This window comes from Bubalus bubalis, chromosome 2 (genome assembly GCF_019923935.1).
Source record: "Bubalus bubalis isolate 160015118507 breed Murrah chromosome 2, NDDB_SH_1, whole genome shotgun sequence".
In the NCBI taxonomy this organism is placed as follows: Eukaryota; Metazoa; Chordata; class Mammalia; order Artiodactyla; family Bovidae; genus Bubalus; species Bubalus bubalis.
Window position 1 is genome coordinate 24,070,004 of NC_059158.1, and position 18,722 is coordinate 24,088,725.

The window sequence follows — 18,722 nt, forward strand, 5'->3', positions numbered from 1 at the left end:
AAGATAAAGACAAGTGAAGAGACGTGGCACAGAGACAAGGGCTTAAATAGAAATCTGATTTTTCTCACTTTTCTCCACTTTTTGAGACAATTCCAATGTCCCCATCCCACCTCCAGCAGTAGAGAAGTCCCCTGAGCTTCCTGACCATTACGAACCTTCACAGGATGCTCAGTAAGGGTCCCCCTTTTTCTGTCAACAGACCTAGCCCTGAGGGTACAAAGTGCAAGATGGGAGACAGATGGGTTTATCTCTCCACTGAAACTTTTTCTCTTTTACAGCACATTGTGGGCAACTTTTGCACACATTCACATGCTGTATTTAAACTTTGCACTGGAATGCAAATTCCAGAGCTTATGTCCTCACTGGGACCAGAGGAGGAGGGAGCTGGAAGAAATGACCCAAATATGGGCCAGTTCACCTCAGCCCCTTTTGCTCCTGGGGTGACTGGGTCTCTGCTGGAATGAAAAGTAGCCTGAGACCCAGAACCTGAACAGAACGCTTTAGAGAGAGGAATCATATGCCCTCTTCTCCTCACCCCTACCCCTGATGGCTAACCTATCAAATAACACTTTTTGCTACCACCAACCCAGACAACATTGTGGCAGCCAATGAACCAAAGCTCATTCTTCCTTTTCTCCAAGAATGAAATCTAGGAGTCCAGCTGCTTGCTTATCAAGGGGGATGTACAGCAAGGCCTAAAGCGCCCTGACTCACAGAAGAGCTGACCTCTGCTGAATTGCACTTGATATCATAAGACAGCCCAGACCATGCACTGGGTCTCCTTGGCTCCATCCCAAACCAGGGTAAATGGGATTCAGGAGGCTGGGTGTGTGTCCTCCCGTTTGAATCTAGCAGACCCTTAGTGTTAAAGCTCTATAATGAGACCTAATACTGCACTTACAGGGCTCTTCTGCTCAGATCATAAATGTGCACCCCACTTGTTTGCCAGTACTTAAGACTACTCGTACACATTTAATTAACATTTTCACAAGCATCAAGTCTTAGCTAAGTATCTCCACCAACAGGAAGTTCTAGAATTATACCGTATGAGCCCTAAGGATTTGGAGAACATTATACACCCATCTTAATCCAAAAAGTTGGGTGCCTGATTAATGAGGTCTTGATCATGGCCAGGCTGTATATTTAGGTCAGGCCTGTTTGTGCAGCTTTATATGCTCAGTGCTTAGCATAAGTCTAGACACAGACCTCAATAAATATTTGTTGAATTTGAATAAATCCTGTTAAAAAATCTCACTTGGAGACATCAGCTGTGACATCTCTTACTGCTGCTTCTCCCACAAGTTCCTGGTATAACCCAGGACTGACAGCAGGGGGCGCATGGGGGTTGTTCCAACACCAGAGGGACCAAAGGGGATTGGACTTTGACCAGGCCTCAAAAGCCTGAAATGACCTCCCCTCACCATGTTGATGACACAGTTCCTAAGGTACAAGTGGGAGCATGAACAGAGGGAACGGTTTTGGGCCTCAGAACCCACTGAATTAACTCCTAAGAGAACTCTTCTTTTGCAAAGAGAATGCACAAAAAGAGAAGGGAGAAGAGCAGCCAGCCTCCCACAACTGTCAGCCTGAGAGCTGCTCTCACCTCAGTCCATCTAGGGAAGGGGCTACAAAGCAGACAATCTTTATTCACAACTGGGGCAGCAGACGGGAGAGACCCCCGGGTCAGTCCAAAAGCAAAGATACTGGGGAGGTGGGGAGATGGAGTAGGGCAGGGACTCAGCACTCGTCCTCGCCCAGCAGGGCATAAGGGTTTCGGGCGGCCAGGCTGGACCCTGGAGCCGAGGTTGGGGTGTCCTCATCCCCTTCCCCCTCCTCATCCGCATCCCGGTCCTCCTCTCCCTCCTCCTCACAGGAGCTGCTCAGCTCTTCCTCTTCCTCCTCCTCCTCGTCACCCGCTGGCCCCACCCTGCCCTGCAAAACCACCAGCTCCATGGTCTCTGGATGGGACTCCCAGGTGCCTGGGGAACCAAAACAGAAAAAGAATGGGGGAGAGTTTTGAGCAAGAAACTAACGCCAGGCAAAGATGGGGAAGAGGCAAAGACTAAGAATGACAACCATTTTTTATAGCTGCTGGCATATATTGTGCGCTCATTCATTCACCCTCTCCTGTGCTGGGCACAGAACAGAAGCTTTGCACACATTAACTCCCATCTTGCCACCTCCTTGCCAGGAGCAACTAAGCACCCTGGTTTTGTAGATTGGAAAGTCATCTCAGACCTACTTAGTCACACAGAGCTGGCCGATGGGGGCAGAATCCGAATCCTCACACAGTGTGGCCACAAAGCCCACACCCTTCTGCCTCTCCTACAGCAGGGGCTGGGGAGGATCACCGGCTGACTGACCTTTCTGCTCATTGTAGCCTGGGGGATGAAAACACAGGCTGAGGCGGCCATCCAGCGCCAGCCGCAGGAGGCTGTTGGCCGCTCTGTACACATCGTTTCGGGCGGCCTTGGCTGTCTTGTAACCACGTTTCTCTGCCCAGGCTGGAGGGAGAGAAGGATGGGGATGGAAGACCATCAACTGGGCCCAGTCACCATCATCCCACACCCCTAATACAGTCCTTCCAGTTTCTCCCAGAATATTCCAGGCCCAAGATCTTGCTGGCCCTGAGACAGGGTCTATGGGTGACCAGCCAGCTGCCCCATCAGGATGGCAGGACCTCTGAGGAAGGACAGAAGAAGAGACAGGGCCAGGGGAGGAAAGCCAGACACGTGGAGCCCACCTTCACAGATGTCCCAGGCACACCAGGGGTGTTCTGCAGAGGGGTCCTCGGCCTCTGGGTGGCGCAGATGGAGCAGGGCCTGCACGGGGATGCGGGAGGCCAGGTAGCCCACGGCGGTGTACGGCTCCTGGATCTGGGCGATAGGGTAGATCCCCGCCAGGACCTGAGGGGAGGTAAGAGCATTCAGCACCTGCCTCGATCTCCTGCCTTCTCCCCACCGCTGGCCCTCTGCCCTGTACCTGCAACTGCCTGGGCAGAAGCGAGGGGAATATGAGGCCGGGACAGTCACAGAGCTTCACGGAGGGAGTGAGAAAGTAGGTCTGAAAGTATCGGGTGTGGCCCGGAGTTCTGGAGACACTCACAACCTTTCGGCCTACCAGCCCGTTGATCAGCGAGGACTTGCCCACGTTGGGGAAACCTAAGGAAGACAAGGAAAATTAACACTGACAGATCCTTACTCTGTGACAGGTAGGACATGGTGCTGTAGCTATAGATGAATGGGAAACTAAGGCGCAGAAAGGAAGGACAGAAGCGGTACAACATCACAAGTTACAAACCAGGCTCTGGCCTCCCAGCGCCAGGATCTCCCAGATGTTTCCTCCACCCCGCTCTGTGGTCTTACCCTGGGCCTGTCACTTCACACCTTCCAAATCCCACCTACAAGCACCTCTCTCTCTGCCTGACACCTCATCTTTCCAGCTCACTTATTCTGGATCCTCTATTCCAATGAGCCTCTGACCCTGACCAACATGGGCTCATGCCCTCACCTCCCTTCTTATTCAACTTAGATTCCACGGTCCAGCGCAACAGCCAGTCCCTTTCAAGGAGCTTCAACTCCCTGGCCCTGCCTCTCCCCTTCTTAGTCATCTGGCAAAACTCCAGCCTCGTAAAACGCAACTCTGCCCGGTCAGCAGCTGACTGAGGCCAGGCAGAGATGCACCCTGGTGCTGACTGTGCTCTCTTTACAACACACGCACGCACAGCTGGTATATCCACAGGTACCAAACTCCAGAGAGGCTCAGGTCCCTTATATAAAACGAAACAGTACAGCTAGCCCTCCCTAGCCATGGGCTCCTTGATTATATTTCCTCTCGAAAGGGGCTGGGAGACAACTCTCCTTTGACAACTCCATTCTTCTCTCCCCTTTATAGTAAACTCCTTAAGACTTGTCTATTTTTTGCCACCACTTCTTCACACCATCTTCTTTGTGACTATAAATTATAACACACACACAAAACACGTAAAACATAAACATGCCTGATGAACCCCCATGTCACCCTGAGCAGAGAGTGACTCACTTCCTCAGAGGCCCCATCCATTCCTTCTTGATCATAACCCTCTCCCTGTGCTCATGGGAGCCTGATCCCAAGGGGTACAGAATTCTGCTTCTTCACTTTCCTTTCAGTTCTGTGGCCTGTGAATCCTGAATGGCTGGTGGAGTTCAATTCTACAGCTTTGGAGCCTTACACAAATGGGATTGTACAGTATGGATGCTGTTGTGTCTGGCTCCTTACTCATACAACATTACCATGTCATTCCCCATCCTCTCGTCCGCCACCCTAATCTGGCTTTCTCTTCTCCACCCACGAAATCGCTGATCTCCATGTTGCCCAACTTGCTGAGCAAGTCTCTGTTCTTACCGCTCTTGACCTGTCAGCGACAGTCAACACGACTGAGCCCTCCTCTCCTCTCCAGACTTTCTTCATTTGCCTGTTGGAACACTCTTGATTTCATTCTGCTTTGCCCAGCCTCTAAATACTAGCCTAGTCTCTTCTCCATCTATCTCCTCTCCCACATCTCATCCCATCCCATGGCTTTAATCACCATTTATGTACACTACTGGCTTCCCAAGTTTAAATCTCATTCAAATTCAAATCTCCAGTTCTCTCCTCTAAGCTCCTGGCCCACTGCCTAGTCAGCGTCTCCACCTGGGATATTTAAAAAGACTCTCAAACTTAATTTGATTCCCTTCCCCAATCCCTCCAAATCTGCTCCTCTCCCAGTCTTCCTACTTCAGTGTTCCCGCTGCTCAGTATAAAACTTTGTTTATGCAACCCAAGTGCAACTCCTCAGCAATCTTGTGTTTTCTACCTTCAAAATATATCCTGACCTGTCTCCCCACCTCTGCCTCTGTTCTGAGCAAGTCTCATTTCTCCCCTAAACTGGGACTGCCTCTGACCACACTCTCTGCTTTGTCTTGCCCATCCCTACCATTTACATTCCTTTATCCCCCACTGAGAGCAGAGACAAAGCTCTTAATTAAGAGAAGATTCTCTTTACAACAGACTACAAGAGTTAAGACCAAGAAGGAACCTGATACTTGCTAAGCTCTTGCTATGATTTATGATGGACTAATTATTACAACTAAAAAACTTAATATGTAAGTTACATAACAGTGACCACTTCACATCAAGCATCACACAATTTTAACAATTATTGTTATTACTATTATCACTATTTGTCAGACTTTGTTCAGCTCTCTCTATACTCTTCTCCTGCTTCCTTCCATCCATTCTTTTAACTGAGCATCACTGTCCTCATTTTTCAAATCAAATTCACTGAGACTGAGAGTTGGTAGATCCCTTGCTCGAGATCAATAAGCTAAGAAGGCAAACTTAACTCAGGTGTCCTGTGATCATTTGGCCATGGCAGACAGCCTCCTCTGGCCTCAGAGACCCTGGAGCCTAAAGGGACCTGACCACCTTCTCTATTTCCCAAGTACTGAAACCCTGTGCCTCCTAGGCAGCCGCTACTTCCTTACCCACGCAGCCGATGGTCGCCACCCCGTCCTTGTAGCGCTCCCGCGCGGGGCCTGTCGGCTCCATCGCGGAGTCAGTCTGCTGCTCCACCAGGACGGCCGGCCCGTCCTCCTCTTCCTCCTCCTCCCCAGAGCCGCTACCCCAGGTGGCCCCGGCCACATCCCGGGCAATCTTCTCCCGCCAGCTGCTCAGGTCCACTGTGCAGGGAAGGAGAAAGAGGAGGTAGTTCTCCCCAGGGCCGCTGCCCATGATGGCGGAGACAGTGCTCTGCACAGTCGAGGTAAGTGGCTCCCTCTGGATCTCGCAGAGCCAAGCTGCATAAAAGCAACCTCCCCAGCCTTCACTTGACCCCACCCTGGAATCAGGTGCATTTCTGAGTCTCTAAAAAGCACCAGCAAGACTGAAGGCAGTCAGCCACAGGGGCTCCTGCCTCCCGGCTGCCTCCCTTGTCCTACCAAGTCAGGCAGCTTCTTCTCTTGGCCCTCCCTGTGGCCTCTTGCCTGAGTCGATACTAGAGGAAAGGTATGCAAAATGATTTGGGGCCCTGGGTCCCCCCCACTGGCCCCCATGCTTCGCCTCGAAGGGGCACATACCTTTCCCCGCAGTGATGGCTTCACAGGCTCTCAGCAGCTGCTCTGGCCCCAGAGCCCGAGTCCATCCTCTTCCCCGCCTCCGACTCTTCTTCAAGACTGAGATCAGAGGGTGCAAAAGCATGAGCTCACCCCATGGGGCTCAGGTACCCCCTCCCTCCCACCACCCTCAGACCCCAGATCAGGTCCTCCCTTTTGTCCCCTGCCCCCCGCCCCCGCCACATCTCCCACACTGCCCTCCTCACTGCCCACTCACCGCTGCTAGGGTCCTGTGGGGTGCGGGGATCCCGAGGGAAAGAGGTGAAAAGAACAATGTGGAGCTGGGGATAGTGTTGATGGAAATAATGCTTCCAGGCAACCACGAGAGCTGGGGGGGCCAGATCCACCTTGTTCAGGACAAGCACCAGGGCCAGCCCAAGCTCTCCAGTCACGTACTCGTAAAGTGCTGGTGGGAAATTCACAACCTGGAACAGGATATAGGAGGAGGGAGTGATGCAAGGTCAACCCAGAGTTCTCTGCCTGCAGCGCCCTACTCACCAGGCACAGCTTGGAGAGAAGAACCTGGTGGTAGCAGATTCTGGGGCAACAAGGACAGATCAGCCAAACTGAACTAGGGAGACAAAGCAGCGGTGAGCATCACCTGTATGTCTGTCTCTGGGCATTCCCTGTGGGCCCGATCAGGGATGGTAAATAGCTAAAAACAAGGAAGCAGACCTAGCAACGGGGGATAAATGCTAGAATCACTCACAGGGATGAGGGCTGGGATAGAAATTAATATCTAGTTTTACACACACATCTGTCTGCATGTGTACACAAGCTTATGTGCCGGCATGCACGTATGAGGTTTGCATTGAGCATGTGTAGCTGTTTAAGTGAGTGTGTGAATGCACATGTATGTCTCCGACTACGTAGGGGGTACGTGTACATGTTAATGATCTCCAACCTAAATATCCACACAGACTTTAGACCTCCCTTTCTCCCCCTAGAGAACAACAGTGAAGCAGCACAGCCAGATCACAGGAGAGCCATCCAGCAGCTTGTCTAGAGCCTTAACCACTACCCTAGCATCCCAAGTGAGGCTGAGTTCTGTAGAGACTCATATGGCAGGGAAGCCCACTTCACAGACTTCCCTGGAGCTCCACACTGAGACTTCCTATTAGCCCTGGTGTGCTAGGAAACAGGAACAGTTTTCCATCAAAGGGTTAAAGAACAGGAGGGGCGGTTGGCCAGAGGAGGAGTGAAAGGCTCTGACACTGATGAATAAAAACTGAGTTCCCAACTGCAGACGTCAGCAGGGTAGAGGAGACTGGAAAGGAAGGGATTACCTCTTTATCTCCCAACTAGTGCCTCTGCCCTTTACCCCACCAGAACCTCCCTCCCTCCTGCCCCTTGCCCACTCTCATCCCAGGACTCACTGGATGTCGGATATCAGTAATCAGCAGAACAATATCAGACATCTCTAACACTCGCCACAGCTGCCTCCATGTCTGAAAAGACAAAATCAATGAAAGAGAACTTGAGCCCAGAGTCACTCTCCTGCCTGACTCAAACCAATTTGGCCATGGGTGACTATGCCCCACTCCTGTCCCCACTCTAGTCTCACCTCCAGATTGTGCTCAAAGTAGCTGAGTTTCTCAGAGGTGTAAGCCCCATGAATCTTCCCAAGATACTCCTGGAAGCTCCGTTCCTCCTGGCTCATCAGTTGCTCCTTAGACATCTCATAGCTCCAAGGTGGGCGTCGGGGAAAGTCCAGGACTGAATAATCAAGAAAAAGTCCAAATAAGTTTCAGAATAGTTTTAAGACTAAAGCGTGCATGTCTCCCAGACCCCTTCTTTCTCCCAGTAGGCTCTTAACTCTTCCAAACTCCTTTCTCCAGCCCACTGCCTGTCCCAAGCATCCAGGCGCTGGGCTCTCACTCACCAGAGCCGGGCTGGTAGACCTCTTGGATGTCCAGCTCCAGCAGCTCAGCACTGATGGGCTGTAGCACTTGCTCCCGGGCAGCTCTCTTTCTCCTCTCCACTTCCTCCCGGCTGTCTCGCTCAAAATGCAGCCGGTATCTAACAGGGAAGGGACCACAGCATCCATCGCAATCCTTGGCCACAAACTCTTTTCTCCAGACTTCAAGTCTCGCTTCTCAGTCGGCCCTCCCCCAAATCTCTTTCGTGCAACAAAGGGCCTTCCCTAAGTTTCGTCCAGAAAAAGCCAAACTCTCTCCAGGTTCTGCGGAAGGGAAGATTGTGGCCCGCTCCACAAGCTTCCCTTGTGCCCTAGCGGCCCGTGGAGAACCGTGGTATCCCAGCCCTCCCCCATCTCCTCCAGTTTCAAGCCTCCACCAGCAGCAGCCTGCTTTCCCCCAACGCTCTGACTTCCGGGTAGGCGGGGAAACCTGGGCCAGAGCCCCCCGCCCACTCTCACCGATTTGGGTCATAGCCTCGCGGGCCCAGCCCTTGGGAAGGTTGCTGGTTGAGCCTGCGGATGTGATGGGTCACAGACTCCCCGTCCGAGGTGTCGGTTTGCTCCTCCCGCCGCTCTCGGCTCCCGCTGCGGCTGTTGGAACTGGATCGCAGCCCATCTTGAAGCCCTGCGGGGAGGAGCCGGTGACGCCAGTGCTGGCCAGTTCTCAGGGGCCAAAAGACCCCCTCCCCGGTCGGCCTGGCTCCTCCCCACACTACCGCACTTCTTTTGAGACCGGGCCCTCCCAACTACTATGCCCAGGACCCTTCCGGATGTGCGTGGGGGGAGGCACTCCTCCTCCTCCAGGGATCTGCGGGGATGGCGCCCCGTTGGAGCTGGAGGGATTCCCCTCCCCCAACTCTCCATCCTTCCCCACCCCTTCCAGATGTAGGGGGCTGGGGTGAGGGAATCCCCTCCGCGGTCGCCCACGCGCGTCGGCACGCGGCCGCCACCCCCTCCCACGCCTCCCAGAGGTGAGGCGAGCACACCCCTCCTTCCAGATGTGCGGGAGTCCGAGCCCCGCCCCCTCCTCCGGCTCCCGCACTGACCTCGCTTCCGCTCCCGCTTGTCCTGCAACTGCTTTTTCTTCTGCTTCACGCTGAAAGGCTTCTTCCTCGGCATGGCCCGGACCAGTCACCTGGCCCGCCCTCCGCCGAGCTCCCGCCGCCTCAACTGACTCCCACCGGGGCAGCCCCCGCCGCAAGGGCCCGGGACCCTGGAGGGGGCGGGGCTGGAAGGTGACGTCAGCGGGCGGGCCCGGCCGCTGCGCCCGGGCGGCCCGGGTGGAAGACAACGGGGAAATACAGCCACTTCCCAGTGAGAGCGAGGCAAGAGGATGATGCAGGGTAGGCTACCCGCACGTGAGAGCCAGTGGCACTGAGAGGGCGCTGCGGCGGCGAGGAAGGAGGCGCGCGTGGGAGGATCGGGCTAACTTCGTCACGGACGCTACCAACTCGCCTTCAGAGGAGGGGGGACGCGTGTCATCACTACCTTGCGCGCCGGGGAGAAGCTACCACTCACCTGGAGGGGGCGGTGGAGCGGAGGGCGGGTCCTACCACCTGGGGAGAAAGGGGCGTGGACACGCCTAAGCTACTTTACCAATCCTCCAGCTGGGCCTTAGAGGAAAGGCGCGACTACGCGTCCCGGGAAGGCAGCTGAGTTACTGAACTACACTGGGGGCCGGGTCAGAGGTCTTGAAGGGCGGGTGGCGGTATGGAGAGCCCTGGGCAGAGCCCTGCTGGGACCCAGATTCCTTGTGGGAACGATGATAAGGAGCAGGCTTACAGATCATAAATGCAAGCGCCGCCGAGGAGAGAAACCCAGATGGGGCAAGGATTTTTGGAGGGAGGTCATAGGGCACCAAGTTGTACCTGCAGCTGTTACCATAGAAACCGGGGACCGGATATGGCGATCTCAGGATGCGACAGCCTTCTCTTCTCAGGCCTTCTGGCCCGAGAGTCTGTCGACTCTATGGCAGACTGTGAGGAGCAGCCGGTTGTGGATTTTTTTTTCAGCGAGGGGGAGGAGCTAGCAACTTTTTCAAAGCGTTTATAGCAACGCAGCAACGGAAAGGTTTGAGATTGCTGCCCTGCCTGGCAGAGACTGCGGGAGGCGGCTGATGCGAGAAGAGCCGCACAAAGATTCCCCGCAGCCTTCCGGAAGTGAAATGGCGGGAGCCTCAGCCTCAGTGTCCACCGCGCCCCCCGGAAGCGGAAACAGAATCCCAGCGTGCCCCTTCCTCACTGCCCTCCAAATCCCGCTGCAGCCATTGCCGCAACCACGATGCCGAAACGAAAGAAGCAGAATCAGCAGCAGCAGCTGCAGCAGCAGCCCCCACTGCCAGAGCGGGATGAGACTGGAGACGAGGAGGATGGGAGCCCCATCGGTGAGGAGCCCTGGAGGGGTGCGCACATGCCTGTCAGCCTGTCGAGGCGAAGGGTTAGAGCTGAAAAGATGCGGGGGAGAAGGCTATGACGGGAGGAAGGGCGCACGCGCTGGGGCGGGGGCTTGGGGAGAAGCCTGTGTGGGATGGAACACTAAATGAGTTCTTTTACTTGAATCTTCAACTTCAAACTGGCCTCTAAACCTTTCTAAAGAAGGGAGAGGAGATAAAGAACTTATGTGCGCAGCCGCAAAACGTCAGGGGGAGAGGGGCCCTAGAGAAGTTGCAGATTGCGATGACTGGGATGACAGTTTGTGACCACACTTGCATGGGGAAGGTGGAAGTAGAGCTTTCTGTGAACTCCTTGCGGGTAGGGTTAGGGGAGAAGTATCTGATTGGCCAGTTAAAGAGAGGGATTGGTTTTACCTCTGGAATCACTTGGGATCTATTGGATAGCAACAATGTAAGGGAGAGAGAAAGTTTGTAGGTATCGTTTTCTCATTATACGCCGTGACAGGGCTGAGTCTCCACTTTGCAAATCCTGAAAATGCTTTGGAAATAGATGGGCGTCAGAACCCATAACACTGTTGAGAATATATCTGGCTTTACTGGTTAAGAAATGAGTAATAGAAGGAAAGCATATAAGAACAGGATTATCAGTTTTTTAGTCCATTCTGATGACCATATTTTCATGTCTACTCTTAGGACCACCCAGCCTTCTGGGCCCTCCCCCCATGGCCAATGGAAAGCCTGGTGACCCCAAGTCAGGTGAGAAGAAAGGGGCTCTGATCCTTTGATTGGGTCCTGAAAAGGGAGCAAGGGAGGGACTAAAACCCACAAGGGATTAAAAAAAAAAAGATCAAGAATTCTGTACTTAAATGAAAAACTCAATGTTATAAAATGACAGTTCTTCCAAAATTAACCCATAGGTCCATTGCATTCCCACTTATAATCCCTACAATGTTTTTGTAGAAATAAGCATTCTACATTATTGTATGGAAATGCAAAGGATCAGGGTGAGAAATTGCAAAGACAATTTTTTAAGGGGAAGGGCTTACTCTGAATATCAAGACTTATTTTAAAGCTGTAGCAATTATGACAGTGTGGTATTGGCCCAAAAATAGACATATAAATTAACAGAATGGCATAAAGAGTCCAGTAACAGGCCCACACACATATGGTTATTTCATTCTTGAAGATGGAATTGAAATAATGGCCTTTTTAGCAAATCATGGTAGGTTAATTGGATATTCATGGGTAAAGAAGTAATTTTAGAAAACAAATGTATTTCATAGTCTTAAAGTAGAATAGAGTTTTTAAGCAGACAAGCAACACTAAGCATAAAGGAAAAATAAAGTGAATTTCATTAGAAAATACGAACTTCTATTAATCAAATCACACCATTAAGAAGTTAATAGGAAGCCATAGAGTAGAAGATACTTGAAACAAACATAACCAATAAAGAGTTAAAATCTTGAATATATAAAAAACTCTGACAATCTGTTAGAAAAGTGGGCAAAAGACTAGAGCAGCCACCTAATAAAAACTGAGATCTAAATGGACAAAAACATGAACAAGAACACAGCATCATTAGTCATCAAATAAGGACAAGATAAAAGCATATAACTTGGAAACCAAACCCTTTGTGTACTGTTGATGGGATTGTAAAGCGGTGAAACCACAGTGGAAAACAGTATGGCGATTCGTGAAAAATTAAAATAGAACTACTATGTGATCCAGCAATTCCACTTCTGGGTGTTTACCCAGAAGAATGGAAAGCAGGATCTTGAAGAGGGAGTCACACACCCATGTTCATAGCAGCACTATACACAGTAGACAGGATATGGAAGCCACCAGATGCCCATTGATGGATGAATGGATAAACAAAATGTGGTATAATCATGTAATGGAATATGATTCTGCCCCTCAAAAGAAGAAAGTCCTGTAGCAGGCCACAGCACCGATGAACCTTGAGGCTAAGCCAGTCACACACAAAAAAGTGCTGTATGGTTCCACTGATCTGAAGTATATAAAGTAACTAAATTCATACTAACAGAAAGTAGAATGGTAGTTGCCAGAAGCTGGGGGGAGGAGAGGGAAAGAGTTATTTAGAAGCTACTAAGTTTCAGTTTTGCAAGATGAAAAGTTCTGGAGAACTGTTTTCCAACAACATGAATTTACTTAACACTATAGAGATACACACTTAAGTACTAAAGTGGCAAGTTTTATGTTAGTTACAATCACAGTTTCAAAACAAAAGACCGCTTTTCACACCCACCAGAATGGCAAAAATGAAAAAGATCATTACCAAGTGTTGTCAAGGAATAACAGCTTGTTTGTGGTGGTGGTGGGAGTGTGAATGGGAACAACCCAAGTTTCGAATTTCTTAAACATAAGCATACATATACTCAAGGATCCAATAATACCTCTACTACGTATATGCTCAACAGAAATGCATCCATGTGTGTACCAAAGACTTAAATAAAAATGTTCATAGCAGCATTTTTTTTTTGTTATATCCCCACACGATAACAAAAATGTGGAATCTAGTAGCATGTCCACCATCAGTAGAATGGCTAAATCAGTTGTGCGTACATGCGGTAGAATACTACACTGCAGTGAAAATGAAGGAACTCCTGCTACGAGCAACCTGGATGAAGCTCATAAACACTATGTTGAACCAAAGGATCCAGACAGAAAAGAATGCAGACTGTATGATTTCCTTTGCACAGAGTTCAAAAACTAACCTATGGTGCTAGAAGTCAAGACAGCTTTTTGGGGGAGGAGGGTAGGATAGTAGGCAAGGAGGGGCACAAGAAGGTGGGGCTTCTGAAGGGCTAATAAGGCTCTGTCCCTTCTCTAGCCTGTCTTAGTGGGAACATAGGTGTGTTTACCTTGGTAATAATTGAGTTGTGCACTTAAAATTGTGTATTTCTGGTGTATATATTATACTTCAATAAAACGTTTTTAAAACAAAATCAGGGTTTCATTATCTGTATTAATCTGGTCATTGATCATCTTCCCGTGTCTCTCTCTGTCTCTGTCTCTGTCTGTCTCTTCAGCTTTTCACAGAGGTCCTCCGGGATCAAGGGGACCAATGATCCCACCACTGCTGAGTCTCCCACCTCCTCCCCGGGGCAGAGGCCCAATTCGGGGAGGCCTAGGCCCCAGGTCTGGCCCATATGGTCGTGGTTGGTGGGGGGTCAATGCCGAGCCTCCTTTTCCTGGACCAGGCCACGGGGGTCCCTCCAGGGGAGGCTTTCACAAAGAACAGAGAAATCCTCGAAGGCTCAAAAGCTGGTCTCTTATCAAGAATACCTGCCCACCCAAGGATGGACCCCAGGTTATGGAAGGTGAGGTCCATTTTTTTATGCCTGCACACATTTAATACCCATCACTCCCAGAGCGACCTCATGCCTAGAATCCCCGTGACTCTTGTGCTTTGGGTTGTCCTTTGTCCTTTTGAAGTAGGAGTAGCCCTGAATGTTTTTTCTCCCGCGAGAAAGACTGTCATTCCATAATACCTGGAAATGGTAGCAAGCAGGAAGTCTGACCGCCTTCTCTATCTCTGCTTTCTGTTAGATTTGTTCGTTCTTACATTTTAAACTGCCCGATTTTCGCTTATTCACAGACAAATCTGACCGCCCCGTCTGCCGACACTTCGCCAAAAAGGGCCACTGTCGATACGAGGACCTCTGTGCCTTCTACCACCCGGGCGTCAACGGGCCTCCGCTGTGAGGCCGCCTCCCCACCCAGACTGGAAGGGGTCCCCGGCCTGGCGGCCACGTTCTCCCCTGCAGCCCTGTGCTGGCCACCATGAGGCTGTTGCTCGCACCACCCCCAGTCAGTGACGCCCACCCCCTCACCGCCCCCTCCCACTGGGGGTCCAGAGTTGTGTTCCATGACTGGTGTGCGGCGTGCACTCTTCTGATCCAGCCTCCAGAGACGTCTCCAGGACCATCACTGCTCCATTCAACTGCCTCCTGGCTCCTCTTCCCCCTCGCCGGCTGACTGCGGAACAGGAAACCTCTTTGGTGCTGTTTCTTGTGCATCTGTCCACCCAGCCCCGGGTATCGCCCTGGATTCCTGAGAGCCCTGGAGCAGTTTCCTACCATTCCCTCCTCGCTGCTTGTTTTTAAGTCCTTTTCGTGTGACACCCCTGCCCCAGCGTGATCAGCGGCCCTGTGACGCTCACCCAGTCGGCTGACCTGGGGTCAAGTGCGGATGACTGGTGCAGAGTCAGTCCCTGAGAGGCCACGCTCCCCTCTCTTGGATCTGGTAGTTCCTGCATCAGTAGCATGATCCCCACCGCTGTGGTCTGTGGTCACTGTGCTTTGTGAAACTCTGCATTCCCCTGCCCCCGACCCCCGTAGCCTTTCTCAGTGTCCGTGGCATTTTCGTGACTTCCCAACACTAGAGTAGGTTTTTCCGCCAAAATGGGTGGGGCCATTGGTGCCCCCTAGACTTTCCCCACTTCCCAACGAGGAAGAACTGTGAAACTTCACAAGACCGCCTCCCTGGTCGTCTCACCCTTCCCGTGTCGGTTTCTCGGGATTGACACAGGCCCGAGCGATGTCGTCCAAAGGCTCAGATGGGCCTCTCCTCTCTCCAGCCCATTTTAGTTAGACTGCATCATTGTGAGGCCACCAGCCGTTTCATTTGAATTCTGTGAATCTCCACCTGGCCAGTGGGTGGAACTCGGACAGTACTGTCGCCCTCTTCCAACCTTCTTCCCCTGTATCCCTGGCACTGGTTGTTTTCTGTGAAAACGGCAGTGAACAGTTTCAGTTTTGAACTGGCCCTGAGGAAATGGGTCAGGAGTTGTGTGGGCAAGAGGGAGGGATGAGAGCTGTTGGAGAACTGAGAATGAATTTTTTTTTAACATTTTTTTATATTAGTAATAAATGCAGTGGAAACAAGCATTTTCTTTAATCCCTGTGTTGCAGCCATCTCTCAAAGTGCAGAGGAGGCTGGGAGTCAGTGTATGCTTCATTTAGAATGTTGACAGATGTTTCTCCCAGTCTGAAGAAACCAGCAGGGCCCCTTACCCTGCGGAGATCAACTGGACCAGCTGCATTATATTCAAGGGCTAAGTTTTGTTGGAGAAAGGAATGGCCTGTCCATGGAGTCATTTTTAAACATTTTACCTGTGTTTATGGTTATAGAGTGGAGGTGACAAAGCAATCTTTGAGCAAATACTGGTAGAGTGCCTGCGGGCCAGGCAGCATACAAGACACTGTAGAGATAACGGAGAGCCAAAATCAATGAATTTAAAATCTACAAGAGGAGACACGTTCATCAAGTCACAAATATGTGTAAAGTACCTGTCAAAAGTGCTGTGAAGAAGCGAGACGTGGGGGAATACGAAATAACGAGTCTGGGGAGGTGACAGCTGAGACAAGCTCTGAGGACAAGCAGGAGGCGAGGTGGGAGAGCAGAATCCAGGCAGAGGTGTTGCTAAGAGGAGATGGGGAGAATGGGAAGTCAGGGAGAAGGGAGAGGAGCTAGCACTCAGGGCCGTGCAGGATATAAGGATGTGGGTCATAAGACAAGCCTTTGAAGAGCCTGTGATACCTGCCTTTTTAGGCAGGTGAGTATCATAGATTGGTTTTACAAAAAGATCACCTTTGTATGGAGCTGGCCAGCTTGGAAATGGCATTAGCAAGTTGAGTAGTCTGAGTGAGTTGTTGGTTTGGACTTGGGTAGCAGAATGGAAGAAAAGTGGACATTTGGAAATAGGTCAAAATGAAAGTATTTTAGATTTCTGAGGGTTGTTGGCTTACATAACCAAGTGCTGTTCGAAAAGAAAGTTAGTGGAAGAAACAGGTCAAAGGCCACAAACTTGCTTTTGGAATGGTTAAATCTGAGCTGCTTTTTAAGACATCCAAGGAGAGAGACAAAATAAGTAGTTGGATATACAGGTTTGGTACTCAGATTAAAACTAGAGACATTAATCTAAGTTATCTGCATTTGGGTAGTGGCTGAAGCTATGAGCATCGGTCCACTGGTTCACTTTGTAAATATTAAGCACCTGGGATGGCCCAGTGTATCAGTTTTAAGTTCAGTTGTAACAGAAACCAAAATTAGTCTTAAAGCAACATAGTTTATTTTTCTCACAAATCAAAAGACAGTGCAAAGCATGTATGACAGTCATGCCACCAGGCCCTCTGGTATTCATTCAGAACCCTTGCTCCCCCCACTTCTCAGCACCATGGTTCTTGGGGCCAAATCCTCCTATTCACAGTCTGAAATGAAGCTCTAGCTCACTTATCCATGTTCCAAGCCTCAGGATGGAGGAAAGGCAAAGGAAATTACCTCCAAGCTAACATTCAGCTCTCTAACTTCTATGTCATTGGCCATAAGTCGATATGTCCTGTGGCCTATAATACTCAGCTCCAGCAGCGAGGCTTGAAGAGTACTCTTTATCCAGGCAGCCAGGTACTAACCAGCAAACTCTTGGCCCTTCAGCAGGTGAAAACATTAGGGTAGGGCAAACATCCTCTGCCAGCCCCTCCCTGCTAGAATTAGGGCTGGAGATAGAGAATGGGACAGTAAAAGTGTCAGTGTCCTCCAGCCAAGGACCAAACAGGAACCACCTCTAGTTAAAGTTTAACTGCAGAGATCTTATAAAAGAATTAAAAATGACAGGATTAAGGTTTGTGTTAGGTGATTTGGGGGAAGATTCAAGGAAGAGGGGGATCTAGACTGAGCACTCCCAGGAAGTGGGGACAACTCTATGATTGCATATCTTAATACCACTTTAATACTGTTGTCTCTCAGGGTATATGGGGCACTGGTTCCAGGACCCCTTTATGTGCCAACATCCAAGGATGCTCAAGTCTCTTGGCTAAAATGGTATAATATCTGCGTGAAACCTGCACACATCCTCTCCTATACTTTGTCATCTCTAGATGATTTATAATACCAAAAATAATGTAAGTGTCATGTAGATGGTTATAAATTCAATGTAAATGCTATGTGAATAGTTGCAAATGTGCAGCAAATTTAGTTTTGTTTTTTGGAACTTTCTGGAGTTAATTTTCTCTCCTAATATTTTAATTCTAGGTTGCTTGAATCTGAATATGTGGACCCTGCAGATACAAAGTCTCCTGTTGAGGGAAGAGATGAAATATGGCTGAAGCTGTAATCAGCAAAAAAAAAAATAAAGCAGCCACTCCTCATTTTAGCTGAGAGGTACTTGTTCAGAATTTATGGTTTCCACAGTAACCTTGTTTTTGTCTTCGATTAGACAAGATGATAGACTTTATCTTACTTCATCACAGTCACAGGTTGACCTTGCCTGACTTGGGTGTTCTGTGAGTTTATGACCAGTGAGAGAGCACCATGGCCTAGATATGAGGGCCAGACCAGCTCTTAGCAACACCAAGGCCTACCTTCCAGGGTCAGGCCAGTTTCCAGTTGTCAGGCACTGTTCCTCAAAAGTAAACAAATGAGTAATTACAGGTTGTGGTTAATGATATAAAGAATATAAATGGGGCACTATATAGAGAATAATGGTTGGGAGCCAGTGGTGGTTAGGATAGACCTTACTGAAGAATCTGTAGCTGAAATCACCTGGAAGAGAGTGTCAAATGGGAAGAGGAGAGGGCCCAGGACTTAGCCTAGAGGACAGCGACTTTCAACGGCCAAGAGAAGAAGGACAAGAATGACCTGACGAGGAGGGATGGCCAGAGAGGCGGGGTGAGATCTTAGAATGTGTCATTGTCTGGTTGCTAGCCCTGCGCCAGGTACCATGCTAAGTTCCCGATATGTATTATCTTATTTAAGCCTCACGTTCATCTAATGAATACTTAGTGCCTACTCTGAGCCAGGCACTGTTTTAGGAGCTCGGGATATATCAGTGAAAAAGGCAACATTTCTGCCCATATGGTGTTTATAGTCTGGTGAAGATGGTAGACAATAAATACGTATATAATTTTAAGAAATATTTTGAGGACAAAGTGAAAGGAGAGGTTGGAGAGTGACAGGTGGAAGAGAGGTCAATACTACAATAGGTAGTGGTTCTTAGAGGAGATAGTCTGTGAATAGAGGCAGAAATTAAGTGAGGAAGCAACCATATGAATATCCTGAGGAAGTGCATTCCAGGCATAGGGAACAGCAAGGGCCAAGGCCCCGAGGCAATAGTGAGTTTGAGGGATTTGAAGTAGAAATAGAAGGCCAGTGGGTCTAGACTGGGAGATGAGACCAGGAAGTTCAGCAGGGGCTAAATGATACAGAGCTGCGGCAAAGCGTTTGGATTGTGTGTGTGTGAGGGGGGTGGGCTGTGCTGGCT

The 18,722-nt window shown here is 50.1% G+C and overlaps 2 protein-coding genes across 2 annotated transcripts; one reads left to right on the forward strand and one right to left on the reverse strand.

Annotated features, from left to right (window-relative positions):
* Positions 1-1,626: 1,626 nt before the first annotated feature.
* Positions 1,627-9,262, reverse strand: GNL1 (G protein nucleolar 1 (putative)). The gene is made up of 12 exons (XM_006052345.4): positions 9,096-9,262; positions 8,509-8,674; positions 8,014-8,150; positions 7,696-7,847; positions 7,508-7,579; positions 6,349-6,556; positions 6,096-6,191; positions 5,505-5,699; positions 2,983-3,161; positions 2,744-2,906; positions 2,364-2,504; positions 1,627-1,979 (listed from the first exon to the last, which is right to left on the reverse strand). The coding sequence occupies exons 1-12, from the start codon at positions 9,166-9,168 to the stop codon at positions 1,738-1,740; spliced, it is 1,824 nt and encodes a 607-aa protein (XP_006052407.1). The 5' UTR covers positions 9,169-9,262; the 3' UTR covers positions 1,627-1,737.
* Positions 9,263-10,216: 954 nt separating this feature from the next.
* PRR3 (proline rich 3) lies at positions 10,217-15,348 on the forward strand. Its single transcript, XM_006052346.4, has 4 exons — positions 10,217-10,432; positions 11,135-11,197; positions 13,492-13,782; positions 14,061-15,348. The coding sequence occupies exons 1-4, from the start codon at positions 10,330-10,332 to the stop codon at positions 14,165-14,167; spliced, it is 564 nt and encodes a 187-aa protein (XP_006052408.2). The 5' UTR covers positions 10,217-10,329; the 3' UTR covers positions 14,168-15,348.
* The last annotated feature ends 3,374 nt before the right edge of the window (positions 15,349-18,722 follow it).